This window comes from Acomys russatus, chromosome 8 (genome assembly GCF_903995435.1).
Source record: "Acomys russatus chromosome 8, mAcoRus1.1, whole genome shotgun sequence".
Classification (NCBI taxonomy): domain Eukaryota; kingdom Metazoa; phylum Chordata; class Mammalia; order Rodentia; family Muridae; genus Acomys; species Acomys russatus.
In genome coordinates this window covers 2,864,998-2,880,879 of record NC_067144.1, presented here as the reverse complement: position 1 = coordinate 2,880,879, position 15,882 = coordinate 2,864,998, and the positions used below count along the sequence as shown (strand labels likewise).

The 15,882-nt window shown below is 46.9% G+C and overlaps 1 protein-coding gene across 9 annotated transcripts in view; it reads left to right on the top strand.

Moving 5' to 3' along the window:
* The window catches only part of Med15 (mediator complex subunit 15), a 64,930-nt gene that overhangs the window by 34,621 nt on the left and 14,427 nt on the right, over nucleotides 1-15,882 (top strand). For 4 of the 9 annotated variants that reach the window (XM_051150635.1, XM_051150634.1, XM_051150639.1 and 1 more), the window contains 5 exons: nucleotides 1,316-1,345; nucleotides 3,159-3,371; nucleotides 8,578-8,816; nucleotides 9,794-10,126; nucleotides 11,639-11,767. In XM_051150635.1, the coding sequence (XP_051006592.1) occupies nucleotides 1,316-1,345; nucleotides 3,159-3,371; nucleotides 8,578-8,816; nucleotides 9,794-10,126; nucleotides 11,639-11,767 (944 nt within the window). The remainder of the gene's footprint in view (nucleotides 1-1,315; nucleotides 1,346-3,158; nucleotides 3,372-8,577; nucleotides 8,817-9,793; nucleotides 10,127-11,638; nucleotides 11,768-15,882) is intronic. The other 5 variants (XM_051150641.1, XM_051150637.1, XM_051150640.1 and 2 more) reach the window with 3 other exon arrangements.

The window sequence follows — 15,882 nt, the reverse complement described above, 5'->3', positions numbered from 1 at the left end:
TCTTGTTTGTTTTGGAAGAGAGAGCCTCAACTGAGAAAATGCCCCTACCAGACTGGCCTGTGGGCAAACCTGTAATACATTTTCTTCCTTCTTTCCTTCTTTCCTTTCCTTTCTTTCTTTCTTTCTTTCTTTCTTTCTTTCTTTCTTTCTTTCTTTCTTTCTTTCTTTCTTTCTTTCTTTCTTTCTTTTTCCTTTCTTGAGACAAGGTTTCTCTGTGTAGCTTTGGCTGTCCTGGACTCACTTTGTATACCAGACAGGCCTCGAACTCATAGCAATCCACCTGCCTCTGCCTCCTGAGTGCTGGGATTAAAGACATGGCGCCGCCACTGCTGGCTGGATGTTGTGGCTTTAACATCCATTTAACTTTAACCCAAGCCGAACATGTATTTATCATCTATTGTTTTATTCTAAGCAACAAGCATTGAACCTTCCTGGTTTCAGGTGCGTGGGGCCTGAGAACTTGAACTTAATTTCTCCTTCTAATCAAAATGGAGATGTGGAGTTAAAATGGTTTCTGTTATACAAAGAGCTGGTGTTAATAGGGGAGCTACAGTCATGTTAGGAACTAAAGTAGGTCTCAACCGGGTGTGAGCAGGTTACAGGTTACTTTCTTAGAGCTATTGGGAAGAACTTAGTACATGTGTGGAGAGGGAAGGACTCAGGAGTCTGGAGAGCAGGCAGCTGGATGTCCCAACATGGATGTCCATGCCCAGCTCTTTAGGATGGTGCTCTGAGACACACATAGCCTGGAGGCTCACATGGAGCCACGAAGCAGGAGGCTTGGGACCATCAGTTGTTAGGGCACCTCTTCTCACAGAGCAATCCTTCAGATAATCTTGCTTCCCTCAACCTAGAAAATGGAGATAAGTCACACTAGAGTGAGCGGAAAGTGCAGATGCCTGAGTTCTGCATGAGGCTCAGCTCCTGATTCACAAACAGGAGTGATAGGAATGCATGCTGGGCCTAAAAGAACTACAGTTGAGCAACTTCAGGAGAGGCCCAGAGTCGCCAAGCTCAGGGTGGGGCTAGCCTTGGTGCATGCAGTTCGCTGAGACAGACCCTCAAGTTTCTCTCCCCCTCTGTTCCTAGACTCCCTTGGTATGCATCAGTGCTGTGGGTAGGCCTCTCCACCCTAGTTACCAGCAGCTCCTTGGGATTGAGGAGCTGGGTTCTGTTGACCTTGTTCCTATATAAGGCCAGTTCGGTTTTAGCAAATGACCTCTGGTTGGGTACCTGCAGAGCTGACCTCCCCAAGGAAATGTGTGTTTATGCAAAACTGTTTACATTGGGGTTTTGTGTTTGTGTTTCTCTGTAGATAACAAGAAATCTCAAGCTTCTGTCAGTGGTAAGTTTTACTTTTGAAATACAGTTTTACCCGACCTCCAGTTTGGGGTGGTAGGAATGAGATAGTGCATGCTTCCTGTGAGTGGGTCAACCACTTGTTGGACGAGAACATTCCAAAGACCTCAGGTGAGGTGGCAGCTGATCAGCTATGACCCAGCTTTTCTCCACATGTGCTTTCTTGCACACTGAAGTCACCTCAGTGCTTTTCCATCTTGTTTTATTTAGCAAAAGAGCATAAAAACTTATAAGGCGTCACCTAGAAGAACCATTATGGCATTGTATAATAACTCATAGTAATATATCATAGATAACAGCTGTGGTAATGCACTTCCTCTTTTGGGTGTGTGGCAAGTGTTTTGAGACAGGTTCTCTCTATGTAGCCCTGGCTGTCCTGGAAGTTGCTCTATAGACCAGTCTGTCCTTGAGCTCAGAGATCTACTTGCCTCTCCCACCTGAGGTCTGGGATTGAAGATGTATGCTACCATTGCCCAGCATGTTTAATTTTTTTTTGTTTGTTTGCTTTTCGAGACCGGGTTTCTCTGTGTAGCCTTGGCTGTCCTGGGCTCACTTTGTAGACCAAGCTGACCTCAAACTCAGAGCGATCTGCCTGCCTCTGCCTCCCTGAGTGCTGGGATTAAAGGTGTGCACCACCACGTCCAGCTCATGTTTACTTTCTTAAATTACAAGAGGAATTATGTCCGCTGTATTGGACCCTGAGCTCTGCCTTCTGAGCTGCCACAGTGGGGTTTGTAGATCCACTGTAGCTGGCTGATCTTCAGCCTGTCGGAAAGGGTGCGCAGTTTGTAGGAGAGTACTTGCCTGTCATGTGGGAGGTATTGGGGTCCATCTACAGAACCACACACAAGAAAGTGCACACTGGCATTGCAAACTGTGTGGCTGTTTGGCCTTCCCTAGGCCTGGAGCCTTAAGAACCTCTGCCTGAAGAGCTCCTGTGCCCTCTAGCCAAAGCTAGTCGGATGCATTTGGCTCAGAGAATGCCCGGCCTCTGTGGTGTTGAAGCATAGGCTTATTGAGCACCACCCAAGTCTATGACTAGATGACCAGCCAGGCGATACCTGTCTATAGGTAATTGCTGTGAGTTTATTTACACTACTGTGAGGCTGGCATCTGGCTGTTTGTCCTGGGTTGTGGCATTGCTCACTGAACGGCACCTACTGTCCTGAGGCTTAGTGAGCATGGCTTTGCCCCTCAGCACTGTGTAGAGCCTTTTCGCACTCCTTCACGTATTCTGATATGCTGCTCCTGGCCTCAGATCTGTGTTGGAATGGTGTTCTATGGACACTCGGCTATAAAAATGCAGCCTGGAGTCTACTTGTGCTCTCCCTGCGGAGTGTCTGCCTGTGCCCTCTGCGTCTCTAATCTAGCCACTATGTTCCTGCCTGTTGGGAAAAAAAGCCTCATACTTTGTTTCCCTGGAAGTCTGCTATGGGCTTACTAATAGGATCGGGGCAGGGAAGAAGAGTCTGGTTGCTAGTTGACATTGAAGGCTCAGCTCATCTTGAGTGCAGCTATGCATATCACAGGGTCCGTTGTAGCCCAGCATTAGGATACTGACACAGGCTGGGTTGAAACATAGAGTATGTTCCCTGGTCCTGAGGTTTATGTTCCAGCAGTACTCAGAGTCTTTGCACAGGCATTTGGGAGACTTCAGGCCTCTGGCTCCTACTTGTTTGTGAATATGAATGGGTCAAGCACACAAGAGGGAGGGGGTCTATGCCCTAGGAGCCATTTACCTGTGACATTGCCCAGTTTGGGTTCCTCTCCTCAGACGCTGTGCCCTTGTGTTCCCACAGATCCCATGAATGCACTGCAGAGCCTTACTGGTGGACCCACCCCAGGAGCAGCTGGGATTGGCATGCCTCCTCGGGGCCCAGGACAGTCCCTGGGTGGGATGGGTGGTCTTGGCGCTATGGGACAGCCTATGCCTCTCTCTGGGCAGCCACCCCCTGGAACTTCTGGGATGGCCCCTCATGGCATGGCTGTGGTGTCTACAGCAACTCCACAAAGTGAGTACTATAGTCCTTGACAGGGGACACTGCATACTGTTCATGTGCTCACAGTGCTCCTGGGGAGAGTGTCTAGGAACCCCAGGTAGCTCTGTCACGGACAGCGGGCAGCAGAGGGAAACTCAAGCCTCTTTGAGCTTAGAGGAGTGAGTAGTGCTGGCCTGCCTACCAGCTGGGGTTGTAAGGATCGGGAGAGACTTGTTTATCTGGAGGCTTGTGGGTTTTTTGTTTGGCTGAGGTTGTTTTGTTTTGTTTTGTTTGAGAGAAATCTGTGTACCTCTGGATGTCCTGGAACTCGGTAGAGCAGGCTGGCTGCGCCACCACTGCCCGGCAAGGCTTGTTTTATCAGTGCAATAGAAACTGTCTGTTAAGGTTTGTGGACACAAATAAGTGATGTATTTGCACCCTATGTACCCACAGTGTGCCTTGAGGTTGTGGGTACCTGCTGCTACTTTTATTCAGTCTTGGCTGTGTATTGCATTTACTCAGTTCTCTGTTGGGCTTCCCCCCACCCCCTCTTTTGTAGTTGTTTGTTTGTTTGTTTTTTGAGACAGGGTTTCTCTTTGTAGCCTTGGCTGTCCTGGACTCAATTTGTAGACCAGGCTAGGCTGAACTCAGAGTGATCTCTGTTGTCTGAGTGCTGGGATTAAAGACGTGTGCCACCCTCTCTTGAAGGAGTTGTTTGCCCTCCTCACACCTCTCTGTAGGACCTGCCCTGATTTCTGCTTGCAGTTGCCCCGGCTGGGACTTAGGTTGCAGTCAGCTGATTGGTAGATTTGTTTGTTTGAGATAAAGTCTTACTGTATATAGCTGGCTTAGAACTTGCCATGTAAATCAGTTGGCCTTGAACTTGCTAAGTGTTGCTGCCTCTGCCTCCAGAGTGCTGTTGAGATAGATTATAAGTTTGTGCCACAGTCCTGACGATTCCTGCTATTTTACATGAAGAGATTGCTTTAGAATGTTGGGGTTGGAATGCTCACGTGATTTGTCCTGTAATCCATTCCTAAGAATTTGTCTTAAATAAACTATTTTCCAGATGTTCAGTAGAGACTGTGGTGTCTTGTCCAAATGCTCTCTGCAGTCTGACTTGGCCCACACCCTGTTTCAGCTTTCAGGGCCTGGTCTACTGGGGAGCTCTGCTACACTCTTACACACTCCGTGCTCTCTGTCAGCTGCTTTTCCTGTCTGCCCTTGGTGGTCCTCCTGGCTTCACCTGAAGGAAGTACCAGTGGCTTCCTGTTCTGTGTTCATTATGCCTGCAAGTACTCCTGTGTATTTGTCCCAGTTCAGGTCTTCAGCCAGTGTCCCTACAAGGGCAGAGCCTGGGTCAGAGGCTGAGACAGCTGCTGGTCAGCCTAGTGTTAGAAAAGCCCTAAAATCTTCAGGGCTCTGGGTTCAGTCCCCAGCACTGAGAGGAGGAGGTAAGTTCGGAAAATAAATTAAAGTATTGATAAGAAGAACTTACTGCTAAGCCTGGTGACCTGAGCTTAGTTCCCAGAACCCACATTTTGGAGAAACCTGTCTTCTACAAGCTGTTCTCTGACCTTCATATGTGTGCCATGCTATGCATGTGGCCCACATTAAATAAATGTAAAAAGTTAAAAAAGCATATTAGCAAGCTTTGTACTTTTAATTATATGTAATAAGTTGAAATTATTCATAAAATAATAGAAATAATTTATAAATTTCAAAGTAATAAGAAAAAAATGGAATAAGAAGCAATGCAACAAAAAAAAAAAAAAAAAAAAACCAAAGCAACAGAAGAACCCAGTCCACACAACCTATGAAGTCCAGTACAATTATCCAAAAAGATCCTTGCAGTTCTAAAAAGCAGAGGCCAGAAAGGATGGCTCAACAGTTAGAACACTTGTGCTGCTCTTGCAGAGACACAAGTTCAGGTCCCAACACACATAGGAACTGGCTCACACTTCTTATAACTCCAGGGGATCCAATGCTTCTGGCTTGTGCAATACTTGCATTCATGTACACAAACCTCCATGAATGCATAATTAAAACTAAATCTTTAAAACAAAACAAAAAAGTAGAAGCCAGAAGAGGGCATTGGATTCACTGGAAGTGAAGTTACAGACTGTTGAGTGCTGCCCACCCCAGGTGCTGGGAACCGAACCCGAACCTTTTGCAAGAGCAGCTGAACTCTCTTCACCTCTACGCCACCTCTCCGTCCCCAGCTTGTCTATAAAAGTGAGACTGTGGTACTTCTATTACATTCTAGAGACGTGCTTATAGTGTAAGGCGTAGAAAAGCATGAAAATAGATGGTGAAGATTTATTAGACAATTACTTTGTTTGCTAGTTAAGCAAACAAAAACTGTTCATTAGAAATTGTGTGTGAGTGTATTTGAGTGTTCCCTGAGTGGTTTACCTGTATGCATATTTGTGTACCATATATGTACCACCTAGTGCCTGTGAAAACCAGAAGGGGGCATCAGATCTCCTTCAACTGCAGTTACTGATGGTTGTGCGCTGCCACATGGATGCTGGAAGCCCAGCTGTGTCCTTACACAAGCAACACATGCTCTTACCACTGAGTTACATAATAGAAAAGGTTTGAATAGTGTGATGAATAACTTAATATAAACACAGGATGGAATAAATGTTTATGAAAATAGCCATGAAGGAGCCTCCATCAGAATAGTGTGGTTGTCCGCATGTTTTCTGAGCCTTGGCGTTAGAAGTCTGTAACACAAAGATAAATTGAGGAGTTCTTAAACCTGCCAACAGTGGCTAAAGCAAAGTGTGACAAAGAAATGGAGTCATTCATGTATTTCAGATGAGAATGCAAATAGAATAGTTCTTTAAAAATTAAGCATACAGGGCTGGAGAGATGGCTCAGTGGTTAAGAGCAGTTGTTGCTCTTGCAGAGGAGCTGGGTTCAGTTCCCAGAACCCATATGGTGGTTCCAGGGAATCTGATACCTCTTCTGCCTGCAGGCACTGTATACATGAGATTCACGAACATTTGTGCAAATAAAACATCTGTACACATAAAATAAAAAATTAACAAACCATTAAAGGTTAAGCATACAGGAACTAGAGATTTGGCTCACCAGTTACGTGTGCTTCCTGTTCTTCCAGAGGACAGAGTTTGGTTCCTAGGCACCCATAACTCTCACTTCAGGGAACCTAGTGCTCTTTTCTGGCCTTGGTGGGCACCTGTGCATATGTGGCAAACACTCATATAGATAACACACATATACATAAGTAAAAAGGAAGTCTGTAGCTCAGCTGCCACACTCCTGGGGGCATTTATCCCAGAAAAATGAACTTGTATATGAAAGCTCCATGTACAAAGCTTTATCGTTTTATTCATATTAGCCTGAATCTGCTGTCACCTCAAGTCTTGCATTGTGTGAATAGTACACTAGGAGGTATCCATGCTGTGACAAACCATTTGGCAAATAGAAAGAAGCAGCTACCAATGCCGCTGCATCTGGGCTCCCAGAAAGTCATGTGGATGGTTAAGCACCAACCATAAAGAGTTCATGCTATTCTTTATATTGTATTTGCAATTTACAATTAAATTTAATTTACAATTAAAAAAATAGTATTTTTGCTGGGCAGTGGTGGAACACACCTTTAATCCCAGCACTTGAGAGGCAGAGGCAGGTGGATCTCTATGAGTTCGAGGCCAGCCTGATCTACATAGTGAGTTCCAGAACAGCCAGGGCTTCACAGAGAAACCCTGTCTCAAAAAACAAACAAATAGACAAAAAAAAAAAATCTTTTTTTTAAAAATGTGTCAGCCTAGGTGTTAAGTGCAAGGCTAAGCTAGCTATCTTCCTCAGGCCTTCCCCACAGTTGGGAAAAGTAGACCCTAGCTTAAGAGGAAGACCTCTCAGATGGGCTCTTGACTCTCTACCACATTTTCATTTTTTATCTATATATTTGTGTATGTCTTTATTTATTTTGGGGAGTTATGTGTGCCACAGTATATATGAGGCGATCAGAAGACAACTTTTAGAAGTTCGCGTGAGACCCAAGACAAGGTTTTGAGGGGAGGTAGCAGTCAAGGGATCCTTGTGTTGGAACTGTTGAGCATCTCTTACAGTGATGGCAACTGAATCCATTGAGACCTGGTTGTGATCTTGTAATTTTATACAGTGTTACTACTAGGCAGTGTACAGAGGATCTCTGTTATTTTTTTTCTGTTAGCTTTATTGAAATTCAATTCTTTTTTTTTTTTTTTTAAAGGGGGATTTATTTATTTATTATGTATACAGTGTTCTGCCTGCATGTACATCTGCAGGCCAGAAGAAGGCATCAGATCTCATTATAGATGGTTGTGAGCCACCACGTGGTTGCTGGGAATTGAACTCAGGACCTTTGGAAGAGCAGCCAGTGCTCTTAACCTCTGAGCCATCTCTCCAGCCCCCTGAAATTCAATTCTTATTAACATAGTTCACTCATTCCAAATTCACTGTGCTATTTAGTGGCTTTTTGTATATTCACACTTTTACAGCTATCATCGTAATCAGTTTTAGAACATTGTCATCACCTCAAGAGCCTCTGCCAGGCGTGGAGGCGCACACCTTTAATCCTAGCACTCAAGGCAGAGGCAGGCGGATCGCTGTGAGTTCAAGGCCAGCCTGGTCTACAAAGCAAGTCCAGGACAGCCAAAGCTACACAGAGAAACCCTGTCTCAAAAAAAAAGCCAAAAACCGCCATTTAAAAAAGAATCTTAAAAAGTAACTGACTGTTCTGACTGTTTCCCATCAGTATTTACAGTAGCTTAAAACATTTTATCAAATGACTAATGAGTAGACAAAATATGGGAGTACAGTAGAATCTTATTTGGCCATAAAAATAATGCTAACAAAGCTGATCACCTCCATAATCTGCGAGACCTTTGTAAAAGGAGCCCACGTGCTTTTATACTGTTGTATAAGATGATCAGATAGGCAGATCCTCAGTTACAGTGCAATACTGGTTTCCAGAGGCTGCACACCTTTAGGTGTATCCAAAAGACTCACTTGGCCCTTTCTCTTTGGTCATTAGGGAGTAATTCATGATGCTAAATTCCGTAATCAGCACAAATGCCACTTCCTACTTGATCTGTGCCTGTGTAGTACAATGTTTAGCTGCCAGAGACAGCTTTGTCAGTAGGCAGTGGCTGCTGCTGCCTCCCTTGTCATGTAACTCTGGGACACCTGCAGGGTGGCACAGCCTAAGTCTGGATGCCCTCTCCAGCTCAGCTGCAGCTCCAGCAAGTAGCATTGCAGCAACAGCAGCAGCAGCAGCAGCAGTTCCAGCAGCAGCAGGCAGCATTGCAGCAGCAGCAGCAACAGCAGCAGCAGCAGCAGCAGCAGCAGTTCCAGGCACAACAGAATGCCATGCAGCAACAGTTCCAAGCAGTAGTGCAACAGCAGCAGCTACAGCAGCAGCAGCAACACCTGATTAAGTTGCATCACCAAAGCCAACAACAACAGGTACCAACTTCCCTTGTCCCTTGTACTGGGCTTTAGTCCTATAGTTCACGAGCCTGGGAGCAAGTGTCAGGCAGGGCGTTAGGTGTAAGGCTGAACTAGCCCCTCCTCCTTGGGCTTCCCCACAGGTAAGTAGATCCTAGCTTAGGAGGAAGCCTCTCAAATGGGCCCTTGACTTTGTATATGTAGCAGGGCCTGTAACAGTACATATAAGCTCACAGAGTAAAGAAGGGAGGCAAACACTGCAGACTCAGGGTGCTTGGGTTGTCCTGTTGGCACTTTGCTTTGGAGGATACATACAGCTCTTTTGTTTCTTAGGGTTTGGGTACAGAATCAAAATTGTTAGCTAGTGTTCTGTAGGGTATGTCACACTAGAAGTGCTGCTGGTCACAAGTTGTTTGATCCTCCTGTGTTTTGCAGTTAGACATGTTCACATCCATTTTCCTAGCAAGTATTGATTCGGGGGAAAAAGCCAAGGAGGAGGCTTCCTTCATCTTCTGGTCTCCTGGCTTTGGAATTTCCTTTTCCAATGCTGACCGTTAATCTTTAGCCTTCCATGTGTTCCTCATAGCCCATCCTCATGAGGGTCATACCTCTGACCACTGCTGACCACTCTGGGAGACAAAGACCCTTTCTGGAGAGGTACAAGCATCTGCAGTTGCCTGAACTTTAAGCCTACCTACAATGGGACTGGCCCCTCCTTGAATCTATTTCACTTGAATCATCCTAGGTGTGAACCAGCCTTTAGTAGCCAGGGCACAAGATCAAATTTCGTTTGTTCTCAGTGTCTAGAAAACAGCTGCTGTTGGACTTAGAGGGCCCTGCGCCCTGAATATGACATGTTCCCCTTCCTAATATGAGAGGCCATCTAGGCCGGTCTCCCCAAAGACTATGTTCATTTCACTTTCCCCAGGCTTCGTGGGGTTAAGACTAGTACCCCAGAGCCTGCTGAGTGCTAACTGTTATTGTTTTGTCCTCAGATACAGCAACAGCAACTGCAGAGGATGGCACAATTGCAGCTGCAGCAACAGCAACAGCAGCAACAGCAGCAGGCTTTGCAGGCCCAGCCACCAATGCAGCAGCCACCAATGCAGCAGCCACAGCCTCCCCCTTCTCAGGCCCTGCCCCAGCAGCTGTCACAGATGCACCATCCACAGCATCACCAGCCACCACCCCAGGCCCAGCAGTCCCCTGTTGCTCAGAACCAATCCCCACAACTCCCACCACAGTCTCAAAGCCAGCCCTTGGTGTCACAAGCACAAGCACTCCCTGGACCGATGCTGTATGCTCCTGCCCAACCGCAGCTGAAATTTGTGAGTACCCAAAGGCTGTGGTGTAGCAGCTGCATCTCTTCAGGTGTTGTGTGAGGTCAGAGGTTTCTAAGATCCTTTGGCTGTAGGGAACACGTCCGTTGTGTACGGGCTTCAGGCAGCCTTTCCTATACCAGTGGTCTTACCAGCTCCATAGCACACGTAGGTGAGGGATTGTGTGTCTATTTTCACATGCTTTAGGAATGTCACATCTGCGAAACTACATAGCTGATTTCCGCAGTGCCTGTGGCGTATCTGGTACACATGATTAGATTAAGAGGTAGCCTTATCATGTGGGAGAATATGCTGCGTCCATCAGCTATTCTGTGGGTTTACTTTTCTGTTGGACCTTGACCCTGGGGCTTCATGCACATGTGCTCCAGCCCTGGCCCTTTCAGCCTCATCATTACCATATTTCTGAGACAAATATTCATATAAAACTTAATTCTTTCCTGCCTCATTCATTGTATATCTTGATATAAAGTAAGTCTCACAGTATTTACAGAGAACAGAAAATTGCCACCAAAACTAGTTGCCATGAAAAGAAACAATTTGAGCATCTTCTCTGCTTCCTTGATTTTTGTGGCTGTTTCTACCCGTGATGATTCATTAAGTACTATGGTGACAGGGATCTCACCCGAGCTGAATGTCAGGGCAAAGAAGAGTCGGCTGGGAGGGTTGTAAGTTGCAGGCACAGTCACTCACCTGTTACTCAGAACCAGCCTCTTGGGACCAGAACCTTTGTGTACTCCTTGGTAGGGTGCCTACTAGGATTGGGCCTGGTAGCTTGGAGATATACAAGGAGAAGCTCCCAATGTGGATCTGGCCAGAACCTGCCCTTGTCCCTGTGGTGGTGTCTCCACATCCTAGCCCCGCAGTTATATGCGTTTCCTCTGTCTTCTATCATCGCCCAAGGTCATCTTTCTAGCTAAGCCATCTCCAGCCGGCCAGCCTGCTTTCCTTCATGGAGCCTGGGCTCTCAGGGACACTCTTACAGACTGAGCAGCAGGCTGCGTGCTCAGCTTTGGATGTTTTTGTTTAGCTGTGGTTGTGGTTGGTGTACATGGGAGGGCTGTCTTGTTTCTTGACAGAACTGAGGGAGGTGGGACTTGGCTTTGCCAACTCATAGGTAGGCTGGTGTGGGATATTTCCTATGGCCCTGTGTGCTCAGGATAGTAAGGTGACACCACAGCTCATGGTATCATTACAGTCCCATCCCCCATTCCAAGAGGAGGCTTCTTGTTTAAAACAAAATTTTTTTGGTTGGGGGAAGAGGGTTCCCTGTGTGTCACAATTCGAGTGTAGAAGTCAAGAGGACAACTTTTCAGGAGTCAGCTCTCTCCTACCATGTGGGTCCTAGGGCTCTAACTCAGGCCCTCAGGCTTGGCGGCAGGCACCTTTACCCACTCACCCATCTCAACAGCTCTGAAAGTTTCGTTCTTAAAGCTCCCACAAAGTGGGTGCTCTGCTCTCTGTGCAGGTGGTTCCAAGATGCTTTTTCCTTCCTCCTTCAAGGTCCGTGCTCCGATGGTGGTCCAGCAGCCGCAGGTGCAGCCCCAGGTGCAGCAGGTACAGCCCCAGGTGCAGCCGCAGGCGGCAGTGCAGACAGCACAGGCTGCCCAGATGGTAGCTCCCGGCGTCCAGGTGAGGGCCTTGGGAGCCCAGGGTTTCTTTAGTCACTGGCAGGTGCATGATGGCCTGTGCATAAAGCTCTGTGATGAGAGTTCTGGTTGGATTAGTGGCTATGCTGGTAAAGTATAGAAATCTTCTATTGCTTTGACACACATACACAGACACCCCGAGGCCCTCAGGGTGGCTGTCTCTGCTTGGTTATTGCTAGGACCTACTTGCTGAGTAGTGTGCCTTGTTTGTGCTTGGGTACCCTCATCTTTCCTGCTTGATAGTGCGTGGAGAAGATGCCTTAGAGAGGAAAGCTTCGAAGTTTCATCCTCCTTCAACTTCCACTGGAGCCTCTGAGCACAGCTGGTTAGGATGGAGGGCAGCTCTTTAGAAAGTGACAGGAACAAGATGGGTATCTTGTTATGCGTTGGTACATGCCACAGCAGAGCAGGGAGTTGCATCCTGGGCTTGGCGCCTTCAGAGGCTTGGGTGCTGTGCAAGGAAAGCATTTCTGACATCCCTGTCACTGACAGTTCCCACTCATTCTCTGCATATCAGATGCCAGTGGGATGATAGCAAGCAGATGGCCTGCACAACGTTTCCTGATGTCTGAGAAATTGGACATATAGGGTGCTTCAGCTTTGTGCTGGCCACAAGTCTTCCCGTCAAGTGGGCACACTGAGTCCTGACTTGGGACTTAAGCTAGGAGCTATGGCAAGGCTCTTGCTGGATCCTATCCACAGAAAATGCTGTGACTACACTTTTTGCCCTCAGGAAGCCAGCACTGGCTGGTTCATGAACCAGCTGAGCTCAGTGTCCAGTTACATGACAGTGTGGGTCACGTGCAGCAGGATGTGTCAGACATGAGGAGTGCTAATGACAGCCCTTCCTGATCCCCCCACAGTGTTAGATCTGGGATGGTACCTGAGGAAAGATGTTTACTTAGCCTTTGGTCACTGCACCAAGTGACCTGGGTTCAGGGTTCTTGTGCTATGTACATGCTCACATGTGACCTTGTGTGAAAGCCTACCGTGAATTTCTGTGTGTGGCTTGGAGAAGGTGAGTACTTTGTGGGATTACAGGCCATTTCCCATCACTGCTGTGTGTCTCAGGCTTTGGATGCTTCCTTCCTTTTAAGGTACTGTGCCGAGGAGGTGTGGTTTAGAGTCAGCACAGTAGTGACACACAGTGGCTGATTGCCCTGCTGTTGGAAGCCATTTTCTTGTTGCTTTATGACTCTCCTTCTACTGACCTGGAACTCAGAAGATATAAACCTCTTTGTCACTGGCTCAGCCCAGAACGTGGTGTAGGCCTGTTTGATTGTGTGCTGGCTTCTTGCTGGAGGAAGTGTGTAGCCTGGTGCTAGCTTTGTTGGTGTCTTGTCAGTCAGTAGAAGCAGGGCGTGGCCATGTGTTAAGCTTAGTGCTCCACAGCGAGGCTCTGTGCAAGCGCAGGACTTTCTTTAGTTCCCTGCCCTGCTAGTGTCAGCACAGTCACCTGGAGCTTGGTTCTCAGGGGTCCCTGTTAGCCCAGTGTGAAATCAGTGGAAGGTGCAACTTAAGGTAGACACAGGTCCTTCCTGGTGAGGCTTATTTCCTCGTGGAGTTGGTTTTTGAGGACCGTGCCATCAGTGTTTTAAGAAGTGTTATCTACCTGCCTTCATTGCGTTCTTTGGGCCTTGTGTTTCTTTTTTTCTTTTTTCTTTTTTTGTTTGTTTTGTTCCATTTTTGCGACAGGGTTTCTCTGTGTGGCCCTGGCTTCCTGGAACTCACTGTGTAGACCAGGCTGGTTGAACTCACAGAGATCCACCTGCCTGTGCCTCCCTAGTGCGGAGACTAAAGGTGTGCACCAGCACCGCCCAGCCCATGTGTTTCTCAGAACTGCGCTTCTCAATCTAAACACGATGCCTCGGGAGTCAGTCCTGTCATTGCTGGTTTTCTTGCTTTTTCTTTTTGAGAGTAATATAAAGGCAACATCACTCCCTTCTGTTTCTTTCCCCAGGTTCTCCCGTTTACCTTTCCCCACTCTCCTTCAAATTCATGACCTTTTTCTCACTAATTGTGTGTGTGTGTGTTTCTAAATATCACCTCTTCAGTCTGTGTACTTGTGTGTATGTGTTAGGGGCTGGTTGGTTAGCACTGACAACCAGCTGTGCTCTTCCCTGGGGAAGACGTCCTTTCCTCCGTTGCCTGTAGGTAGGGTTGGGCCTCTTAGGCTTCCCCTATCCACTTTGGCATGTCCATTGGTGTCATCTTGGTCAGTTCACATTTGGGGGGTCATATTGCTGAGTCTTTATGAGTGTAGCTTCTGATGTTACTTGGAGACACAACTGCACAGCAAACTCATTGACCCTCTGGCTCTTACAGTCTTTGTGCCCCTCTTCTGCAATGACTGCTTAACCTTAGGTGAGGGAGTTTTGTAGATGTGGCCGTTGGGACTGGCCTTCACATATTGACTGGTTGTGGTTTGCTGTAATGATCTCCATCTGTTGCAAAGAGATGTTTCCTTGATGAGGGCCGAGGACTACACTTCACTAGCACTGAGTAGTGGGCTAGGTTTCTAGTACCAGGCATGGTTTCTGTCTTGTTAAATACGTGTTAGAAAACTATTGGCTACCATTACAGTGTGTGTGCCACTGCTGCACTTTCAGGGCTACCCTGCCATGCTGGTTGTTGACATGTTCCCAGGCATTATAGCTGGGTAGGACTGTTGACTGCCTCTCTCCTTTGGAAGGAGGTGCCTGCTGCCTTCTGGTACCATGAAAGCTAGTCCTCAGGGAGGGGCATTCAGGTCAGCTCCAGCTCAGGGATCTGTGGGCTTATTTTTCCAACCCAGGGTAATAGCAGTAGGCTCTGTGTTTTGGTATTCTCCTGGATAGCCCTGGCCAACAACTCAAAAGACGGCTTCTCATGCCTTCTACTGGGGTTTTGTTATGTGGTCTTTGGGTCTTTTTTTGGTTTTTGTTTTTGTTTTGTTTTGGTTTTTTCGAGACAAGGTTTCTCTGTGTAGCCTTGGCTGTCCTAGACTTGCTTTGTTGACCAGGCTAGCCTCGAACTCACAATGATCCACCTGCTTCTGCCTCCCCAGTGCTGGGATTAAAGACGTACGCCACCACACCCGGTTGGTCTTTGGGTCTTAGCAGGAGCACTGCCAGGTCAGATGAGAAAAGTTCATTAAAACTATGTGTGTCGTTTTATATGTGTATATCTATATATGGAATTAACATGTAGGTTTTTTTAAAATGTTTTATCTTTTTTAAGTTAAATAGTTAATAATGATTCTTTGAGCCTTTTCAGACATGTTTATTGTTATTTTACCTACCTGCTTCCTCCTTGCTGAAGAGCCTGTCCTTTTCCCATTTCTTTTATCAGATTACTTGTATCCTGCTATTCTCTTTACCCTCTTCCTACCTTCTCTGTATTTACCTATTGCGTCACAGTTTTGTGGGGCTGGTTGGCTGGTCTTGTTGCTTTGTTCTGGCGATATTGGGGAGAAGAGTATAGCTGGGTGGCTTGGGCGTGATAGGCCCTCCTGAAAGGAATCCAGGCTTCTTAGAAATCCAGGCTGCCTCAGTGGCGAGGAAGAGGGCTCTAGTACCCCGACCTATGAACCTTAGCAAAGCTGTGATAACTGCAGAAAGTAAAGAATAGAGAGGTGTGAGAGCCGCACCCAGAGCAGGACAGTGTGGTGCCCTTTCTGGTTTTCTTGCATCACTGAGGGTGTGTTTATTGTCTATGCAGATTTATTTATTTGGATTTAGTTTCATGTAGACCTAGTTGGCCTTTAACTTCTGTGTAGCTGAGGCTGACTGTGGGCTGCTCATCCTCCTTCCTTCCCGTCCTGAGTGTTTGGATTACAGGCGTGCACCCCCATACTCAGTGCCTACAGTACTGGTGAATCAGCCCAGGGCATTGTGTGTGCTAGGCAAGCACTGTATCCATCGCCTGTGTCCCTAGCCGCTGTGCAATTTTATAAATGATGCTTTCCATATTAAAGGTGTGTAGTTGGCTTTCTGTTAAAAATAGCAAAAGGTCTGAGATGATGGGTCCATAGAAGAAGGCCTGTTTTGGCTCACAGGTGTGGAGTTTTCAGTCCCCAGCTGCTTGACTCCATTCTTTTGGGTCCATACTAGGGCACCT